Genomic DNA, 23088 nt, shown 5'->3' with positions numbered 1-23088 from the left:
CTGGAGACTTTTAGCCTGAGGAGATGGATTGACGTATGTGAGAGACTATTTAAAGATGGCGTTTTTACACCTTGTTAATCTTTGTTTGACGGCGCCCTCTCAAGGTCGCTTTTTGCCATGATGACGGCTTCAATCTCCATGCTTCGGCGAGAATTGTGCACACACATGCTGTGTTGTTATGTGGCAAGCCGCTGGGTCGGCCGGCTGATCAACCGATGTGTGTACACACAAGAAGTGGATTGTTTTGTAATTTTACAGGGACAGTGTGTATTATCTGACCACTTGATGCCGCTATATGGCGTAGTGCCCCAAAAATGAGTGCTAAAATACACAAACAGTAAAACACACCACATTACTTCTCATTTTTAATCCAGCCTTTCACATGTTTTTTGTTTTTTTGGGTACCCGTAATAGCTAGAAGGCAGACACTTATGTCAGCTCCTTTATACTGCGACTCATGTTGTGCAAGATAAACGGTAATTTCTCAACCTATAATTAAAAAAAAAAATAGGATCGGTTATTTACTTTTGCTTATTATTTATATCAATATGAATATGTTTTAATGAATGAGGTTTTTCACCAGTAGAAAGTACTAAATAATCAACAATGTCCCTTTAACATGACATAATGTGACTTAGTCATCAAACATTACAGCAATAAATGGTGTTTATTCAAACATACCTAAAACTTTTTAATACAATTTGTTTCATTTTCGAAAAATTTAATATATGTTTACAGCCATTTTAAGCATATTAAGATTTTTTTTAAATCTTAAAAAATTACACAGAAAGGGCTCAACATCGGCTGGGTAGTTAGTGCACAGCCCCACCTTGCGGCGATTCAGGGTTTAAGTCTATCTACTGCAGCCTCCCTATGTGTAATTTGCATGTTCTCCCCGTGCCTGTGTGGGTTTTCTCCGGGTACTGTGGTTTCCTCCCTCATTCGAAAAAAAAAAAACAAAAACATGCATGTCAGGTTAATCTGCCAGTCAAAATTTATATAAGTACATCAACAGAAATGGGAAATATAAATAGTTGGAAATGATCACATTTTCCTTTTCCGAAAATCAACAGCCAAATGACAGTCTCCCTCCTGGTGGCCATACCAAAAGAAGGAAATATTAATGAAAATCGTAATAAACTGCCAACATTTCTCTGGGAATTTCAGGGAAAATATTACCTCAGGAATTCAGAGTAACTCTTTAAAAATACAAGCATTTAATTCTATTACATAATGATATCGTCTGATCGTGTCAGTAGGAATGACTCAAGAGTTGAGTACAGTAATCCCTCACTATAACGCAGGACACTTTTGATTGTCTCATTATGCATTGTGTTCTGCATTTTGATTGGGCAATCGGTCCCTAAGAATAACTATAGGTTAAAAAAAAAGTAGACATTTGCAGTACAGTATAGAATGACGTATTTGTTGAACAAATGCTTGGGGTTGTAAACATTCTGTGTCTTATTGTTGATTGTATAATAAATGTAAACATTACTTACTTTGCTTATCATGGGTTCTTTTTATACGTAACCGCCATATTTAATCATTGTTCACTGTATTGTATCAATGTAAGAAACATTGTGTCGAAAAATCCCTCGGTGAATCGCGGTTGTCCTTTTCTGTTTTAACAACTTTGCGGATTTTCATGGCGCATTGTGTTTCTGCATTCTGATTGACTAGACTGTTAACCCACCCTTTGTCTGCCTGTGCGTCAAGAACCTTGCGGTCCAAGTTGTTCACGTAGCTTAACAAACCTGTGTTATGTATGCACAAAACTTTTTTCAATTTCAAATTTCTCTAAAAGCCAAGATGCCAACAAAAAAACTGTGGACTGACAAAAGCACCAAAAGGCAGAGGAAGATGATTTCTATTGCTGAGAAAGTTAGACTTCTCGACACGCTAAAATAAGCTAAACCATTTTAAGCCCCTTTTTATTGTTTTGCTGACAGAATACCATCCGAGCCAAAAACATGTTTTCAATCTTGTTTGGAATCAATCGGACAAAATAGCGGCAAGATTATTTTCAAAATTAAATTTTAAGACAGAGGTTAAACCTTTACAGTACAGTGCAGTACTTTTATGTGTTGTTTGAAATGTACTTTTCACAAGAACATTTTCTCGGCAGTTTTGTTTTCCAAAAACGTCCACATGACGCCGATAAAATATCACCTGAAGTTCCGATCCATTACATGCACCGCTTATCCTCAGTAAGGTCGCGGGGGTGCTGGAGCCCATCCCAGCTATCTTCGGGCAATGGGCAGGGGACACGCTGAACTGGTTGCCAGCCAGTCGCAGGGCACACAGGGAAAGGCAATTCGCTCGCTCATTCACACCTAGGGACAGTTTGGACCGGCCTGTTTTTGGAATGTGGGAGGAAACCGGAGTGCCCGGAGGAAACCCACGCAAGCACGGGGAGAACATGCAAAAGGGCTGGTAGCTGGATTTGAACCCGTGACCTCAGAACTGTGCTGCACACGCGCTAACCACTGCGCCAGCGTGCTGCCCTTAATGTTATGTTTTAATATTTATTTATTCATACACATTTTCCATTGGTTGCCCCTTTAAATTCCTTGAAAATTTACAATGGCCCATCCTATTTTACATGTGAATTTATGATAGACATCAGTGTTTTTGTCCGACATTATCCCATTTCTTTGCAACTTCAACCTTTTCACCGCCTGTTCCCCGCACTCTGACGGCCTCCAAACATCCTTGAGAGGAAGCCAATCAAAGGCCTTTCATCCAAGGACAGAAAAGTGAAATGCTCCGGGACCAAGGACGTGTCTTACATTCCCCGCTGTCCTTCCCTTCATCCCTCGGCGGAAGCGGCGCGGGGAGTCGCGGCCGTTTCGACATCTGTCGCGTGCTAATCAAAGCGTTTAATTTTCTGGAAAATCTCCCGACGAGCTGCTCGGACAGAAGACGTAAACGCACCGCCCGGGGATCGATAACAAAGACGTAACAGCGACACGTATTGAACCGTTGTAAAGACGCACCGTGAATTCCAACCAAAAAGACACATTTCACATCATTAGTGTGACATTTAAGGTAAAAAAGAAACTACGGAATTGAAAAAGTTCTGTTGTCCAAGTAGAATTGTGTTAACATGGCAGAGAGTAAAGATTCTACTCATAATTAGAAAATTCTGCACAATAAACAAATAATTCACATGAGTTGAACAGTAGTTAAAGGGACAGTGTGTATTATTTAACGCCTTTAGAGGTTAAAAAAATAACGTGTACATTTTTAAAAATAGTTGAGGGTCGAGAAATTTGTATTTACTTTAAATAATATGAGGCCAAGCTAAGATAAGCTGAAATGACTGCCATCTTGCTGCTATGAGTGCCCGCAAAAACCAAAAACCTTGTGAGGAACTGGTCAAAAAATGAGAAATTTTCAGACTCATTAGTTTGTATTCTTCTTTGTGCTTTGTATGAGGAATTTTTATTGCAGTATACAATACAGCAACATCTATAAGTCAAAAATTACAGTTTCCTTTAAAAACAAAAAAAATAAATCAAGGTTTTACTCTTACTATCATAAAACATTTGTTTTTTACTTTTTACTTTTTATCAAACCAATTTTGAGGAAAGGACCTCTAAGCAAGGCACACTAGGATTGGATGCTCTCAGTGTCGAGTAAATGAGCTGCCTCTTTGAAGTTAACCAGAGGCCAATTGATGTTTTTTTTCACTGCAACAGAAGAATGGTTATGGAAAGAGGAAAAGCAAGACGTAAGCAAGTTGGTTCCATTCTCTTAAATCTGTTAAAAAAGTAGCCTCTCCATAAACCTGCAACTAAAAAGGATCCACTGTGTACTAGTTAGCCCCAAGGGTGACATGAGTAGCCAGCACGCCTGTCATTAAAATAACTTAATAGTGACAACGTGATTTGTACAGAAAATGTTAACAGTAAAAATAAGAAATTGATTGTAGTTATTTACATTTTAAGGAACAGCGTTTAATATGTAGCACCTCCTAGGGTAAAAACAATAAAATAATAATTTTTATTTAAATGATACAGAAACATTTTGTGCATTAACCATCACAAAAAACGTGTACAATCGTAATTACTCGTATGTAGAGAAATGTGCATTTATTTCACATAACGTCTAATTTAGAGCAGGGCTGGGAAAACTACAGTCCGTGGGCCACATGCAGCTTGTCAGGATTTTGAATCTGGACCACGAAACGAAAATGGTAACTATATGATCATTTATATCATGGTCAAAGTACCACTAATTAAAATGAAACTCTTATCCCCAGTGTCCCTTCTGTGGACTGTTCTCAAGGCCACTGTGAACAAACCTGGCTACATTTTTCTGTACATGCTTTTTTGTATGATTTCAATAAATCTAATGCAAAAAAACACACTTTTGAGCTAACCCTATAACAAATGAAGTTATCGAATTAAAATTTAGTGCTTTTAAAAACAGACTTCTGAATGTTTAGAAGCCAATTTGATGAAATGCTCTATGTTGAAATATAACATGTAAATATATATGTCTGCATGCACATTTCATTTAGACGTAACTACATTAGAGAACAATTGGATGACCCTCCTCATTTAATGCTGAGGTATCAGATTAAAAATGCATAAATGGTAGAAAAAAATCTAAAGAAATATATGTTTTTTTTTCTTGTAGTCGTGCCCCTCAGCTGATTTTTTTTGCCAAAAAAAAAAATGCTCCCCATGATCCAGGGGGTGTTGACAAGATTGTGAGCCATCTTGCTGTTAAGGGCACCCAAACACCAAAACGTTCCGAAAGGCTGGGCAAAAAATAAGTAGAAAAATTGTGGAGTCGCATCACTTTGAGTCTCTCTATTTTGTATTCGTCTTTGTGCTTTATAGCTCTCTTTTCGGGTTGCACAACTCAACACAGCCACATCTGTGATACAAAATACACACTTTTTAACATGGCTCACATTCCTTCAAGTAACAAAAAGAGTCAGCAGCTACAAATAGCAGTCAGAAGTGAATATTATATTTATATAAGGATCTAGAAAATGGAGTAAAATTTCCACATTCGCGGTGGGGAAAAATGATTTATTGGGCTCTAGTTTTTCAACTACTGAAAAGTCATTTTTGGTAAGGGTGTGCAGACGTTTTCGATCCCATTGTACACACGCATTTATTGCTTTGCCCTCCACCACCATCTGCACTTTCCCTTTGTGCGGTCCGTTAATTTGCAGCACGGGCGTCTACTTTTGGCAGCTCTTCGCCTCACCTTCGCCTTGCCCTTTTGCATGACGCTGCAGACGCGCCGGGAAACAGAGAAAAAAGGCGCTCTCCATTTTCAAAGGCGCTCTCCAATTTCTTCTCAAAATAAAGGCCAGGACCTCCACGTGACCTCAAAGAGCATAAATATGGTGTGCTTAACACAACACAAACTAACTTGGTTAACTAACAGGCATAAATCGCTTGTTAGAGTCACCATGAATTTGGTCGAATCCATCCATACATTATCGACACCGCTTATCATCAGTAGGGTCGTGGCGCTGGAGCCCTATTCAGCTATTTTGGGGCAGTGTTGCCAGCCAGTCGCAGTGCACACAGAGACAGACAACTCACTCGCTAATTAGTGAACCAGGGACAGTTTGGACCAGCCAATTAACCAATTACTCTACACGGGGAGGCCGCGGCAGTATTTTGAAAATATCACGTTTATATCATAGATCGTGTACTCATGATTTTTATTAAAATAAATATGTTTGTTTTAAATGAATGAAGATTTCGCTGGATTTACCATGAGGAGCAAATAAATATTCCACACTTTCCCTTTAAAGGGACACTGTGTAAGATCTAACCACTAGATGTCACTGTATTGTGTAGTCTAACTGAAAATAAGTGCTAAAAAGAACAACTAAGAATACAAACTACTAGTGACTAAAATACATAATTTTCCTTTTTTTCCTAGCTTTTTTGAGGTTTTTGGGTACCCGAAATAGCAAATTGGGGAACAAATGTGTCAGCTACCTATGGGAGAGCCTCATTTTATGTAAAAGAAATAAAACATTCTCAACCTTTGAGAGTTTGAAATGTGAATTAAGATGATAGTTAATGTTTATACATTTGTGTTATTTTTGTTTTTAATGAAAGATAATTTTTTTTACCACTAGGAGGCACTAGATAAGGGTTCACGGAACCCTTAACCAGCAGGGACGCCAAGGCCCCACTTCCTGTGGTGTGTTGGGCAAGTCGAGCCTTGCACCGCCCATTCCTCTCAAGGAAGTTTGTTTGCGTGTGTAGGGTTTGCTCCCATACGTGGAACAGATAGCACTGGTTTCCATGGTTGTCAGTAACAGAAAAGACCTCCTGATCTGACTCACATACAGCAGCTTCTTCATCTAGTCCCTGTTCTTTTTCAATGTGGCTCTGCGACTGGCTGGCAACCAGTTCAGGGTGTCCCCTGCCCACTGCCCGAAGATAGTTGAGATGGGGTTCAGCACCCCCGCGACTCTACTGAGGATAAGCGATGCAGATAATGGATGGATACTTCTTTAAGTGTGTATGTGTCCTATCTGGAAAGAAGCTCAACTGATTTTCTTGAAGGGTGAAGTTGCAAATATAACACTGTTTCTATGCCTTAGCCATTCCTTTATCCCCGTCCCTTCCCTCGAAAACTTTTAGCGTATAAAAGGATCTAGGCTGGCAGACTGCAAGCGTAACCCTCCTGCTGTCCGGATTATTGGCTGCTACCTGACGTGAAAAGGCCAAAGGAGGACCGGCCGCAGGGAAGGCAAAGCGTCCAAAAAGAAGAAAAAGAGCAAAGGAACATGAAACAGTGTCTATTTCTTGTCGCCGTAATCCCCCACATGCTTTACTGTGCAGCTGTCCGGGCCTCAGGCTTTTCCGCACCTACGAGCGAGGATAAGTGACTGGGCTCACGGAAGACGGGCCCGAACGTAACGTATTTCTGAGAGCGATTAACATGCTGACTCCGTGAAGAACAACAAGCCGCCTTCTTCTACCGGCGTGGAAAATCCGGCCGCACGGCGCTCGCGGGGGCTGGCACTGGACGCCTAGTTCTGCCTGCGGGCGAATTTGGACAGCGGGGACGGATAACGGGGTCGACCTAAATAGCATACTAGAAGAAAAATGCATCCAACAACAATAATACACGTGTTCGCAAGTTTTAAAACATTTTGAAAAGAATTACAAAAACAATGTTTGCAGAAAAAAAATATACTGTATGCATTGAGGCACTCCAGGGTAAACATGTAACAAAGACATAGAGACAAAGGATAAAAGAATGTCATGATGAATAGGCAAAAATATTTACAACTTAGTGCTTAGAGACTGGCTAATTATAATAATAGTGCAATGAAAAAGAATAGTGCATTGTTTTATTCTGATCATATTTTATTAAAAGGAAGTTGTCATAGTGGAAGAAAAAGGCATATTTTATTCAGGATGCCACTGTGAACATACACATATTCGTTATTCATCATTATGTATTGTTTTTTTTCATTGTTGTCTTTTAAACTTGTCTTACTTTGCAAAGAAAGAAGCCCTCCTGTTTTGTTGTACTACTGTAAAGACCATTCATTCATTGATTCATTGCTCATTGATCCCTTGTGCTTTGATTTGTAAGGTTCAAGAAAATAGCTATTAGAGTAAAAATTTACTTAGTCAAAGTAATTTCACAAGGATTGATGTAAAAAGACATGTAAATATCGGTGAAATAGTCCCCAAACTATTTCTTTTGCGGATAAAAGATTAATTTGAGAGGACAGAAGGAAAAACTCTAAAATGAAAGAAAAAAACTAAAATATTAATTTAAAAAATAACAAAAAATAACAAAAAATATAAAGGGTTACAATTTTAAATCTATTTTATAATTAATGCAAAAATAAAAAAAATAAAAGCTTGATATATAATGTCTATGTTTAACCAAGAAGCTAAATGTCAGTGTTAAAAAAATATCAACCCGACTTCAAACAAAAAAACACTTTAGATACTTGTTTTCAGGATTTATTTAGCAGATGATATATATTTTTTTTAATTAACAAAAATAAATATCACCAAGAAAAAGGTTATGTGATTAGTATTTTCAACTAAAAATGGAGGTCAGGGTTTTAAAGAATCTTCACAAGAAAATAATGAAAACGGTGATTCCACAAAGTACATTATAATCATAAAACACACACAGATAGGTAAATGTACACCGGTACATTGTTAGAAATCCATAGATCCACATTTAGCCATGAAATCTCCAAACCCCACCCCTCCTAACTTGCAAACACTGCTAGAAGCGCGAGCTTACCGAAAAACAGGCGTCGGTAAAAACACAACAACAAAAAACACTCACCCCTGTTAAGGTCTTAATGTTGTGCAGTGCGTTCTGAGCTTCCAGGGCGGCTTTCCGCGTGTAAAACGTGACAAAACAGCAGCCTGCAACACAAACACATAAACACATAAGCGTGCACAAAAATTACAACACGAATACAGACACAAAAACACACTTTATAAAACATACAAAACCTCATGATCAAGTCAAAGCTAGTGTGTGTTTTCCACTCGTTTCCACGTCCCACATTTGTCACATCTTTGGAATTCCTTCCTTGCCTTCATTTGCATGCTTTTGTTGTCTGTGTCTGTCGCCGCTTTTGTGGACGCTTGGGCCCGGCGGTGGGGCGTTTGGGCCCGGATCCGACAGCGAGCATCTGGAGCCGGTTTTGCCTCCCTGCTCCCAAAGTCCCTTTGATGAGGCCCGGGGGCTTTTTGGATGCGGGTTTTGGAGTGGTCGCATTCGTTGTTTCGACTCATTTAAATATGGTAAGCCCTTGCTGTATCAGGGTTTACTTTTAGCGGTTTTGTTACTTTGTGGATTTTCATCGTGCATTGTGTTCTGCGTTCTAACTGGCTAAACAGTCAGTCCATTTCTTTTCTGGCTGTGCATCTAAAATACGTACGTAAAACGTTTTGATTCACCTACGTTACAAAGGCGCACATCATTTTGAATTTCCAGTTTCTCTAAAAGCCATCATGTCAACAAAATCCTCTGGACCCACTTAGCACTGGTTTGCAACGGGTCTGACTTTAGGACCCACAATCCCACCCTAATGACAAGTTGTGACCCTAATTAAGGAAAAAAAATGACTTCCTAAATGTGTCCAATGACAAGATTGTGCAGTTTAAATTCAAGATAGTAGAATATATCCCCCCTTTTTTTTCAAAAACGAAATGACCAGCAATACCAAAACGACTTAAAAGTACCGTATATACTCCCCTACAAAAATGCATTGCACATAAGCAACCTCCCTAAAACTGCTTTAGACTAGCCATATACACAAATAATTTCAAAATATTAAAACGTGTGTATCTAAACATTGATAATTAGGTAATTCTGTAGTTAATAAAGATTAATATACTTTTAAAAAGCTAAAAGTATAACATTTACTTTCCAGCAGCAGTTCAATTTAAGACACTTGTGCACCATTTTTGTATATCACAATTGTCTTTTTCAACTCGATTGGTGTTGTCACTTTCTTCCACTCTTGTCTTCTGTTATCACAAACATTCTTGGGACCCATATTATATGCAGAAAAAGGAAAGAAACCCAATGACATCACAATAAATTGAAATGTAGTTCTTCTAAAATGCGCCGATTGACCAGAACAGGTGGGAGAGATCAAGCGGGCATTATCGCCACCTACTGTAAAAGAGTGTAATTACTCTCCGTTTTCTTTTTCCTTCTTAGCATTATTTGCTCAGGATATGGCCCATGACGCATTGGAAACAGAACTGTGACCCACTTCTGGGTCCAGACCTTGAAAGACACTGCACAAAGCACCAAAAGGTAGAGAATGTTTTCCTCCAAATGTTAAAGGAAGGTGAAAGTATTTTTACGCTGTATTTTTGTTTTCCATTCCGTCCATATGATAGCGAGAAAATATCGTCCCAAACCAAAATATAATGTACTCAAACAATAGAGTATAATATGAAAGCCACAAGTAATGCAATACGTATTGTACAATGATAAATAATGCTAGTTTTTCCCCTGTATCATTATTGTTATTGTTGGAGTCCAGATGATCTCTCTAATGGCGCTTTGCACTAAAAATCAACAGTGATAGTGACGACATGATGAAGGCGCAGTATCTGAGTCAGATCAGGAGGAAAATAATGAAAAAGATGATTCCACAAAGTACATTATAATCATAAAACACACACAGATAGAGGTTTCTCTTGCCACTGTTAACCATGGAAACTAATACTATTTGTTTAAAAAAAAAAAAAAAAAAAAAAAAAAAAAAAAAAAAAAAAAAAAACGGCATGGAAAAGTGTGGGCCCTGCCAGACTGTACTTGCCCAGAACACACCATAGGAAAGGGTGTCCCGGCGACCTGGCGGTTAAGAGATAAATGAACTCTGAATACAGCAGCAGGATTATTTTTTAAATTACCAGTTGACAGTATATAAGTTATTTGTAAAGCAAAACAAAAAATATAAAGTACAGTAATGCTTGAGTCCTTAAGTTAGAGTTTTTTCTTTGTTTTCGACGTAGAATATCAAATAAACAAATAAATAAAGATTTCTACTTTGCGGCTTTGGACTATCACGAGTCCATTTTGGAACACAGCCACCGTGAAAAATGAGGACTTCTATGTAATGTAAGTTTAGGATTCTATGATATGTTACACCATCATAAAAATATCTGTCCAGAAAAAAAGAAAGCGAGAGATGTAGAACATAAAAAGAAAACCATATGGAACAGGATGAATAATCCATATCTTTTTGTTGGACACAAACTGGCAACACGTTTTGAAGAGCGTTTGTTGAGACAATTGTTAACAAGATATTCTTGGCGCAGCACATAAGATGCGCCTATGAAAAAGCAAAAGCATGCAAGGGTTAAGATAAGAGAAGCAAGCGGCAGCTCTGACAGCCGAGCAAATCTTTAGCGTGCTATTTATTCCATGTAGGTCAGCAGTCACGCGGTGGAGCTGCGATTCGACGTGCCGTTGCTCTCAGGCTCACTTTTATATGCTAAAGCGAACCGGGGAGGGGGTGTGCAAACTTTTGGGAGTCATTCTTAAAAGGGACAGACGGGCTAGCTCAGTTCAAGATGAGATAAAGTATGTTGAATATGATCCGTGCTGATTTTAAGAGCATTATTTAGAAGTATGTTGGTGCCTTGAGAGGCGGGCAGTCGTCGGAACAATTTTATTTTTCTCTGTGAAGGAAGGCTATCTAGTAACAGGGACCCCTCAATACTTAGCGCTTCGGTTAACACTTGTTAACTCCTTCGCGGATATTGAATTGAATGGATTGGTTGTTATTGTCATTGATATTGTATAGTGCATTGTGTTCTGTTAGACAGAACACTGCAGGTAGAGATTAGGGAGGGCGCTCTGTTTTGGGTGGGTGTATGCAGTCAGTAAAAAAGCTGGGATGGGTATCGCCCAGTCAACGTCTCTGAATCAAAACAAACTGGAAACGCTAGTAGCGGCTTGATACATTGGAAATCAATTCATCAATAAATTGGACTCTGAGGAAATTCAGAAAGTGCAACAAAATTGTGATCACTAGTAGGTGCTTCGTGAATTATTATCGTGTTCCAGAAGCAACTCAGGCGGTGTCTGGGAGAAGGCAAGAGCGATGCTGCTGGTCCGCCCTACTACTAACAGCTAGGCTAACAAATTTTCCAAGACACTGCTGCGGACCCTGTATCTTGCCAATGCCAGGTTCATAAGCCATAAAACGGATTATCTGGATCAACAATTTGTGGGAAACCGCTACATTTCGGACGGTTTCATTTTATTCATCGCGAAGATCGGTATTATTTCGAGGACACCCAATGCAAGAGCGCAGGTAGCCGGCCACTGTAATAATTTATTCCTCAAACAGAAAGAAGCCCTCCAATTTCATTGTACTTTTGTATGATGATAATAAACCGATGAAATCACTGCAATTATGTGTTGTGTGTTATTATTTGTACATCTATACGTTATTTTTTTACAATGGTATAGTTTCAGTCGGTAATGACGTCATGTTGAGGTAAGTTTAACCATTTGGGGGCTTTTATTAAGGTGGGATGCCACTCAGCGATTTTCCCTTTTCCTGGAGGGTTCTGGTCACCAATAACCACGAAAACCAAGGGATTTCTGTAACTCGAAAGACACCATTAAGAGTCACCATTTTCACAAATGCTTTGAGTTGGGCTGATCACGTGTTTGGTATTACTTGGCTGTTCAAGATGGTGTCATCCGTCTCAAGTGCCATGAATAAAAATAGTGGGATTCAAAAAATTAAAATCAAATGCACTTTAAACACGAATAAATGCAGTAATATTGCCCGCGTGAACTACACTGGTTTTAATTCAAAAGCACTACCTCAAATCGAGCAATACTTTACAAATCTCCCTAAGTCAAAACATTTTCTCCTTGACCCATACAATTCAGATAGGTCTTCCTTTTTCTTTTACTTCAAAACAGTGAGTTTCTTCTAAAGGCAAGATATTTTTATGCCTGTATCAATGACTTTATTTTGTTGAGCTTCACCAAATGTACTGTTGTCCCTGAATGGTGTCTTTTTTGTCGAAGGACCTAATCTCAGAGAGAGTCTAATGGTGGGCTGTGGCTGGCAGTCCTCTTTCCTGTAATGTGAACGGCTTCGAGAATACATTTTTTATGAAATCTCCATATGAATAATAAGAGTCCATTTTTTGATCCCTCACTCTCTTTGTGTTAGTGGCCTTGCCAGGCAACTTCTCAGATAATATGCGAGATGGTTGGAGTAAATATAAGTCACTTCTCAAATTCATAAATAGCTTCGATTCGACAATACCTCAAAGGTTTCAAGTAAAAGTCTCCATAATTTCTAGGTATTTTATTTTCCTAAGCCTACGGCGGCTATCAAAGTTTTCTGCGGACACATCACTTATGTACAGAAACGATGACTGTACCTGAGAAGTAATGCACGCTGAAAGGAAACAGCATGCTGATGAAAAGATACTTTGGGAAATAAGGGCAATCTGTTGTTCACGATTGCCACAGTAATGGACTTTAATAACAAGTTGTTTGTCATCATTCTGTAAGGATCAATGAAGGAACTCCAGCTGACGTTCATATGTGAAATCAAGAGGTTTCAAACGTAACTGTGCGTCTTGTTATTGGACCTTTTTTAAAAGCCATCAGAATGGACGTTCTGATGATACCCACGGTTCCTACAGCTGAAGGTAAGTTAAACATTACCCGGCAAAGCTTTTAGCCATGGCAAAATACATTTATAGGACAGCCTCTTCTCATTAAATGTACACTTTTCCAAGGTCCAAAGTAAATGTCTCTGTCCGAAGTTGCAATGTGTATTGTAGGTACACCTAAGACCTGAGTCTGCTCTGAAAAGCCTCAACATCAACGTTTTGATAGTTCTCTTATTGTAGTCAGGCCATGTTGGCACAAAAATAAATCGTTGACTTATTAGAAAAGACAAATGGTAACTCTCACAAAATCTTTTGAGTTCAAAAAAATATAAATCTTAGTAGTATGTTCACATTTTTAAGACTTTTGAAAATTGGATTTAAGACATTTTAATGCCGATTAAGGCCTTATTTTTGGAATAATAAATTCATTGCCTTTTATGACTTTTCAAGGATCCCCGGGGAACCCTGAAAACCAGGAGATACAGTAACAGTAGCGTGTTTGATGGTGATCTTTCAATATAGAAATGACGACTTAGAATAACGTAAAAAGAAAAAACAAACCAAAAAATAGCAATTAAAAAAACAAGTGTTTTATTGTACTACAAATATTTGATAACAATATTGAAAACTTTAAAATGAGCAAATAAGAAAGTGTTGCTCATTTTAAGTGAAATAGGTCACAATATAGCAGAAAATAAATATAATTATACAACAAAAATAATAAAAAAAATCAAAAAGTTATTCAAAATGTATAAAATGATCCCCTAATCAGGAAAATTTGTTTGTTTGTTTTGTAGTAAGAAATAAACCAAAATCTGTAATTTGGAGTTATTGCTACTTTTACAATAGCCCTTGAAGAGTCAAGTACCCTACTCTGCATTTTGGTACCCGCCTTTGGAATGGTCTTGCTGGCGGGCATAAGGCAGGCGGTGTGTAAAATATAAGGCCCGGGGGGCGGATCCGGTCAGCCATTTGTTTCTGAGTCTCGAGGTCATTTCTATTAAGTTTTTTTTTAATCTCAGTTCCTGGTAGCAGACGACAACGTCATCATAATTTGCTAATGTTGTCACTGTAGTCTACATTGCCTTTTTTGCTGTGAATAAAAAGGTGCCTCTTTGTGCCTGTAAGGTTTATCATCACTTAATAGGGATGATTTGCAAGACTGTTGCACTTACTGTACACTTTGAATAAAAAACTACTGTAATTTCAAAAATAATAATAATACAAAAATACAATCTTGAAAATTTCTCTTTTTTTTTTGCCTGTCGTTATTTGCATGCGAATTAATGTTGGCGATAAGTGGTCACGAGCAGTAAGTGGTCTTTGGAGGTCTCTAGTAGTAGCCTCTGGGACTGCTCATGAACTGGATTTTCCTTTGTATAGCGAGTCAGATTTAAGTTGAAAAGAAATTGTGTTTAAAGCTGCTCATGTATAGTTGTGCCAATGTGTCTCAAGTCATTAAATGTAAATCAATACGTTAAAAACTCTATTTGTTTGAGATCCATTAGATGACCAGAATAATGGAAAAAGCATACTGCGCTTTATAGAAGCAATCATAATGGATTAGCATTGAAAAGCTAAGGCAGAGCATTGAGGATTTCTTCAAGAAATGTGTACGTGTACTTTTTTTGCTGGTTTGTGTGTGTTGGGATGCAAACTAACCAAAGTGTGCCCAGCATTAAGTTTATTTACAATAAAAAAAATAAAAATAACCTTGAACAGGAGACTTCTGCAGGGATGTCTGCAGAGAAATTCTCGTCTCAGCTCTTTTCCTCGACCAAAGCAAAATAATAATATGGAGTTTGACATTAGTGTTAAGCATTTGTTTTAAATATCTGTCCCAGTGCTGGACTGACGGTCCAGAACGGAATATTATATTGCACACAATCCTGAGGATTCAAGTTTTAGGATACAAAATGATTTTTTTATTAAAAAAAAAAAATAAAAAAATAATATATATATATATATATATATATATATATATATATATATATATATATATATATATATATATATATATATGAATATATATATATATATATATATATATGAATATATATATATATATATATATATATATATATATATATATATATATATATATATATATATATATACATATATATATATATATATATATATATATATATATATATATATATATATATATATATATATAAATATAAAAAAAAAATCAAATGTATCCACCGGGTCTCGAACACTAATAAACGTAGGTGCATAACTTGATTATTTAGCCAAATGAAAAGTTATAACTAGATAAGCTTCCCATGGAAAACTGCACTATTGGCCTGGAGAGGGATGGGCGGCACCAGGCTGTACTTGCCCAAAACCCACCGCAGAAAATGATGCCCCTTCAGGGTTCGTACAGCTTGAACACTTTCCAACTCGCCAAAGTCTTAGACATGGAAAACAATACATAAAAAAGGATGTTTACAGTACTTTGTGACAGTATTTCATGGATCCTCAGGATATAAATATATATATATATATATATATATATATATATATATATATATATATATATATATATATATATATATATATATATATATATATATATATATATATATATATATATATATATATGGGCAGCACGGCGGCGCAGTGGTTAGCGCTTGTGCGGCACAGTTTATGTCATGGGAACCTGTCGTGGGTTCAAATCCAGCTCCAGACTTCCTGTGCGGAGTTTGTATGTTCTCCCCGTGCTTGCGTGGGTTTCCTCCGGGCACTCCGGTTTCCTCCCACGTTCCAAAAACATGCATTTCAGGTGAATTGGCCGGTCCAAATTGTCCCTAGGTGTGAATGAGCGAATGAGTTGTCTGTCCCTGTGTGCCCTGCGATTGGCTGGCAACCAGTTCAGGGTGTCCCCTGCCCACTGCCCGGAGATGGCTGGGATGGGCTCCAGCCCCTCCGCGACCCTAATGAGGATAAGCGGTACGGCTGATGAGATGAGATGAGATGAGATATATATATATATATATATACATATAAAGAATACATTTTGATCCAGTGCAAAACCTTTTGGAAAAACATAACAATGCTGTTTTATATTCATGACCAATTTTAAGTGTAGCATCATAAAAACACAAAATCATTGTACTCCCTGGATGTGGACAACTGATACACAATTATGTCATTATTAACAATATGCTTCACCTGTACCTGCTCCTTTGGCGCCAACTGCCTCGGACTCCGATTGGCTCTCTGTCCCTATTTAAACCCACTCCTATCTGTCCCCTTTTGTCAGTTTACACTAGGCAAGCCTTTTTTCAACCCTGACTCCCACCTGTTTTTTGCCCCTGTCTCCCGTCCCGGCTTTCGACCTTATTTTGTCCCGCGTCCAGCAAACACCGGATCATGGACGCAACCTTTTCTCTTTCCTCCAATACAACTTATGAGAAACGCAACGCAAGTGGGTTCTGTCTCCGTTCTGGTCCTGACAGTTACTAAATCTTTGTGTTTAAATTTCTAAGACTTTTGAAAATTGGATTTAAGACACTTTAATGCCAATTAAGGCCTTATTTTTAGAATAATGAATTTTAGGTGCCCTGCGACTGGCAACCGGTTCAGGGTCTCCCCTGCCCACTGCCCGGAGATGGCTGGGATGATACACCAGCGCCCCAGAGGATAAGCGTTGCAGATAATGGATAAATGAATGAAATCAATGCCTTTTAAGAATTTTCATGTATCCGCGGGAACACGGCCCTACGGCCCTAATGCTTGAAGAATCCAACCATCTAACCATTTCTGAGATATAGCCAAACCCAAATGCGTTTGCCTTTCAAAATCATTAAAGGCAGCCGGAAACTCAACTAAGCAACTTTTGCAACAAGTGAGGCACGCTCACACACAAACAAAGCTCCCACACACACAATCTCCCATTAAATTCCACCTACAGCTGTTGCGTAATTGGGCACAGGAAGCGAGCTAAAAAGGAGCTTGCGTTGAGCTAAAGCAACATAATTGGCCTCTCCGCTTTGGGAAACAATGAAATGAACGCTGCAGCCGTCTCGGGCTCCAAGTCGATAATTGACTCGTCTTGTATCGTCTCGCCATCGCCGCAGGTAAGCTAGCTGAAATTCTCCGCCATTCCGCCGGCTGTTGCTGGGATATTTTCCAGGGTTTGCGATATCGTCCGAAACGTCAGCGGCTGTGAAAAAGAAGCCCGGGGCCTGACCGCCGAGTGGAGAGCCCCATCGCTTTTTTAATCAGTAAGTCGGAAGGTTTACTAGCTGACAATCAGAAAAATCTATCTGCTCCAATAAAAAGGAGAGCAGCAGGTAATAATAGTTGGATATGATCTTCTCATTTATGAGTTTGTGTGTTTGCTGCCTCAAGGGGCTGCCAGAAGAACAATCTCAACAAGGTCAGCGTAAAGAAAAGCCTGAAATGAACACAACAAGAAAAAAGATATTTGATTAGGTTATAACATACCTGTCACCTCAGCCAATTGCCCCCTTATTAATGAGTGTAATTCCCCTTTTTAAGCTATAAGAAACCGATTTACCCACAGCAAGACAGACTATGTAGAACGCAGCGACATTATTGGCAATCTACGATGACGTTTATACCAGTGAGCGAGATGGTCCGGATTAAAGCCAAAATAGGCAGGACCGGATCGGTCTAAAAAAAAAAACGATTTTCAAAAAGAAAAATGAATTGCACTAAAAAAATAGTTATCTTATTTACACAGTTTTAAATGATAAAAAAAAACTACATGGGAAACAGTTTTAAGTTAGGAATGAAATTAAATTCGTATTGCTAGTTCAAACCATCTCAGACATGTACCTTTACTGCGTAAACGGGATAACCAAAATAAGGCACCCTTTAGACAATGTTAAAACGGAAGCCATATTATCAAAAGGAGCAGAATATTATTATTATTTTTTTTTTTTTAGAAAAAGACTTAACATATATTTTAGACAAAATTCAGCAAAATAACCAAGACACTCCAGACAAAAGCTGAATTTTTAGTGCATTTTATTTGACTGTGCGACCTAAGAATCAAACATAGTAACTTAGTTTAGTTGTAGGCTCCTTTAATGATTTGGAAAAAGCCACAGCATTTGGATTTGGCCTTACAGCCGCAATACATGAGGAAAAAAAGCAATTTCACTTCCAAGAGCTTTCACGGACGACATCACTAATTCAGACTAGAGCTGAAGGCCTGAGTGTAAAATTCACCGCACACCGCTGGTATATATCGTGATTTCAAACAATGTAGTAATTTCCTTATGGATTAACAAATAATTGTTATAATAATCTAAAATATGGTAATGTGTTTATATTATTGATAGAAGAAGCATCCAAAGTTATTTTTGAGACGAGTCTCCTATTAGCCTTTGGCTTCCACCTGTCATTCCTATATTATTTTCAGTTGAAAGGGAAAAAATAGACGAGAACATACGAAATACAATATCTCTGTGCATAGAATGTTTCGCTACGTTGTTATCAATGGCAATAAAGACGATTAGATTCAATTCAAGGCGATGGCGTCACTTTTTAAGCGTCCGCTCACACTTTTGCAGATTATCAGTGTTGATTTCCACAAGGGGCCTCGACGGGCCCTTAACGTGTCGGGTGTGCTGGCGTGCTAATGAAGACATTAAACTTGTTGTGCGCCATATGTGGGCAGGCGCCATCATTAAGATAAATGACACAACGTGTCCCCCAGAAAGAAGAATACGCAGTCACGCTGGCACACAAACATGAATAAGGAGCTCGAAACCGGCCGCTTTGTGTTTACCCCTCTGGCTCTCTTTATCTCGCTCGTGCTCGATCTTCTCCAACATCCAAATCTTTCTCACCGAGCGTGCAAAAAATAAAATAAAAGAAAAAAATAAATAAATATAAAAAAAGGCCCAAATTACTCCATTTCTCATCCACCCGACGTCTCATCTGGTTATTAACTCCAAACACATTAAACCAACAGTGGGGCAACACTATTCCCCGGACCACTGCAGTCAGCAGAAACTGAGTAACACACAAGTACTCAGCCGCACACTCTATTTATTAACATTTGATATCCTTGATTAGGAGGCTACTAGTGCATGTCTACTAGTGCCGCACAATGATTTACTCATTAGGTTTGATTGTGTACTAAAAGGCTATTAGTAGCACTAGACAAAGAAAAAAAAACTTTCCGCTAGCGCACCTAATTGTCTTACTAGTAATGAATAAGAGAGGAATTTAGCTGGATAGCCTCGATGTTTAAATCAGGCATGTCAAATATGCAGCCTGCAGGCCAGATCCTTCAAGTTGGATGAGAAATCAGACTTGCCATAAATTTCTTAGTTCGTTAAAGTATCTAACAGTTGTGATTTTCTTTGATAAGAGGCCAAAAGAGTCTCTGAAACCAACGAGCCATGTATCAGCCAAACAAGGAGCACAGGACCAAATACTGGCCTGTAATCAACCCAAAAATGTTCTGACCAAGTCCCAGCTTAAAAAAACACCAGATAACCTTGCTGAGCCAGCGTGCGAGTCTGCTCGAGCCAGCAACCAAACCGGTGGGACCAAGCCAGCAACTTTTAAGAAAGCCTCCGGCTACCAGCAGCCACCCACGGCTTCAGCGCATCCCGTGGTCCTCTTCCCGACCAGGTCTCGAGCCTCGAGGATTCTAACACCCCCAAATTCAACCCAAGCACTCTCGAAATTTGTAGTATTTTTAAAAATTCTTAATAAAGGACAAAAGGACTTAAATATAAAAACGCTAGGTAAAAAAATCAAAAAGTAGAACAAAAATCCTAAAAAAAAATGCAGCATCGGAAATACCCCACTAGCTTCAAATGGTTCAGTCCATCTGATTCCTAGCACTAACTACTATTACATCATTATTATATGCTTATGATACTGAATTTGTATCTTTTTGGTAATAAAACAGCTTGTGTTTGAGAACACAGAGGCATTTTTCTGGTGTGAATCAGGACTTGCTTAATGGGATTCATGTATGCAGTCCTACTTCTGTCCCTGCATCAGTTGTCAACACAGGCAGTGCATTATGGCATTGAATTTGAGTCAGCAGAAATAGTAGTTGCAAAAAAAGAGCAAGATAGAATCTGGGGCCATTGAAGAAACTCTATGAGTGTAAAATTTCCTGCCTAACAATTCCAATGAGCAGCTGTAGCTGCAAAAGGTCTTTCAGCACATAATAATGGCTCCGTAGCTGGCTTCGAAGGACAACTGGTCAATACAGAATCCAGCACCTGGCTGTGATGGCAATTGAAAAATATGTACTGACCAAGTACAACAACCAAAACGTTTTTGACAGGTTTGCAACCTTCAACATCAGAAAACACAACTTAATCTGTAAAGTCTATGGTGACGTGTTGAATAGAATGCATTATTGTCTAATAAGTTCCATGGTTATTCTTCTGTATGTGTGTATGAACTGTGTACTGTGTATTAGAATTAAATGGGCATGGTGTACTAATTGTGTTTCTGCTTACCAGATTCAGATTCAGATTCAGATTTACTTTATTGTCATTCGTGTACACGTGTATACAGAACGAAATGTCGATACATCTGACCCGCACAGGTTCTTTGAACGTCAGCCGGGATAGATAAGATTAACCATGTCTTCGTCAGAATTTTAGCGCAGCAGTTCGTCATCTCGCGGTTCGATGCCACTTCCAGTTGTTAAATGGTCCAGTTTATTGTCCAGAGAGCGAACGTTGGAGAGCAAAATGGATGTTAGAGGGGTTAGCCTTTAGCCTAGCTGTTAGCCCGGCCCGCTTCCTCGTCACGCCGCTGTCTTGCCACTCTGCTTCCCTGCTTTGTAGGCCGCTGGGTCTTGTTGACATAGCAGTCCGTGGCTAATAAACACAGAGCGCTTGATGTCTGGATGATCGCATATCCAGCAAAAAAAACTGCGATCGTATCTTAATCTGCAGTTTGAGCCGACTTTGTGCGCCATCAAAACTGAGTCGAAGACTGGATCTTATGGCCGACGTGTAAAAAAACCGTTGCAAGCCGATGCAGCCGCAGCCGAACAGGGCGCCGCCATTACCACAAACTATAATGTGATCTTCAGAAATGGGAAATGACAGTCCTGAACAGTGTTGAATGATCCTAAATCTTAAGTGAAATGGGGAAAAAAAATATTCAAGCAGAAACTCTAGGTTCTCAACACCCCCAAAGCTCTGAACCTAAAATCGCCCCTTATTCGGGAACATAACGTCTGGATCCGGCCCCTGAGGCAAACTTAACGCTTAAAGGGACACTGTGCAATATTTGAAGACTAAATGTCGCTGGATTGTGTAGAGCAGGGGTCACAAGCTTTTTTTAAGTTGAGAGCTACTTTTCGTTACTGATTTGCAGTTGTCAGTTAAATATCAAATTGACTTGAAAATTGCAAATTGAGTTATTTTCAGAATCTTAGTGCGGGCTAATCAGGTGTTCTTAGGGCCCAAGTGCACAAGTTTGCCGGGTAACAGGTAATTTTTCGACTAATATGCCACTTTTGTGAGGACTTAGAGCATACTGGTTTCCCCGCAAAAACAAAGACGATCGTACACACCTTTGTTCCAGCGCCCGAAGGGCCGCAGGGCAGCAAAACAACAAGCGATTAAAGAAGAGCGAGCTGCATTGCAAATGATGTTCTTAAGTCCAGGACATAAACACGGCGGCGGAAAGGATTGTTTGCTGCCTAAAGGGGCTGTTAAAGAAATAGAATAAAAAACAAGAGTAAAGCTTTCAGACTAATAACAAAAATCAAAATAAATAATCAATGATGTAAACATCAAGGGTCACCAACCTTTTCGAAATTAACTGTTACTGAGTGGCATGAAGGGCTACCAGTTCCATATGTATTTCATCACTCAACCAATAATTAACATTTCAGTTCTGTCAGACTCAATAGAGTAAGAAAGTCATCCATCCATCTTATATTTTTCAGGATGACATTCTGTTTTTTTCAATTTTTTAACATTCTTTTCCGGCATTGTGAGTACAATTACTGTGATAATGTGATAAAATTGAATGCCTTTTTGTATTTTTTTTATAACGCTAGTGGTCTAGTGCAGGGATGACAAATTTAGCCATCTAGACTTTCTGTTCTCAGGCGGGCCAAATCAGTAAAAGAACATCAACTTCTTTTGAATTTTAAGCTTTGATTTTTAGTATGATGCTTTATCATTAGGCACAAATTGATTGATTAACATTTTGTTTGTCCACTGATCATCAGATAAAAGATTAGAATGATTTTTTTTTTGGATCAACAATTGACAAAACAGAAGGGAAATTAGGGCTGACGGGAAAAAAAGGGAGCTTATCTTGGTCTTGGCCCTTTAAAATTTGTGACATTAATCAAATCATGTAATCTAATCTAATCATCTAATTATTCTAACCAGGTATTATATGTAATATTAATCACATCTTTTTAGCAAACTACCCTACCTACAATCACAGATTACAAGGAATATTTTCTAAACACATTTATTCACAAACAATGAGGAAAAAACATATTTATTTTCTGCATTTAATGCGTTAACTGGTTTGTTTTAACAGTTGTTTGAATACAGTTTTACACCTTAACCAACTTACCACGCTATACAAACTCCACACTGGCCTCTAGCGGACAGAGAGAGCTTTTGATATGCATTCATTAAAAAAAAACATAGCTTTTGGTGTAAATGAACTAGAATCCCTTCTTGTTTTGACATACTCGGAAATTTATGGTGGGAAATTTACTGCAGGCCGTATCTTTGATTTCCGTTGCATACAATGTTTTGCAATTTTAGTCAGTGATAATGTTCGGCTGTCGAATCGTTGCAAAATACGTAAGGTATTTCTTACTGTAGTTTTAATTCCATGCCCCTTCTAGTCTAGGGCACCCTATATATGAAAGATATATGACGAAAACAATTTTTTGGGGGGTGTGCCTTAGAGTGTGAAAAATATGGTAAATGTTAGAGCAGCC

At 38.5% G+C, this 23088-nt stretch overlaps 1 protein-coding gene across 8 annotated transcripts in view; it reads right to left on the bottom strand.

Moving 5' to 3' along the window:
- The window catches only part of celf2 (cugbp, Elav-like family member 2), a 225462-nt gene that overhangs the window by 62160 nt on the left and 140214 nt on the right, over positions 1-23088 (bottom strand). For all 8 annotated transcript variants that reach the window (XM_088348362.1, XM_088348360.1, XM_088348364.1 and 5 more), the window contains one exon: positions 8314-8396. In XM_088348362.1, coding sequence (XP_088204488.1) covers positions 8314-8396 — 83 coding nt within the window. The remainder of the gene's footprint in view (positions 1-8313; positions 8397-23088) is intronic.

Source organism: Urocampus carinirostris, chromosome 11, assembly GCF_059441175.1.
Source record: "Urocampus carinirostris isolate Australia breed hairy pipefish chromosome 11, RoL_Ucar_1.0, whole genome shotgun sequence".
Classification (NCBI taxonomy): domain Eukaryota; kingdom Metazoa; phylum Chordata; class Actinopteri; order Syngnathiformes; family Syngnathidae; genus Urocampus; species Urocampus carinirostris.
This window is presented reverse-complemented; position numbering and strand designations above follow the sequence as displayed.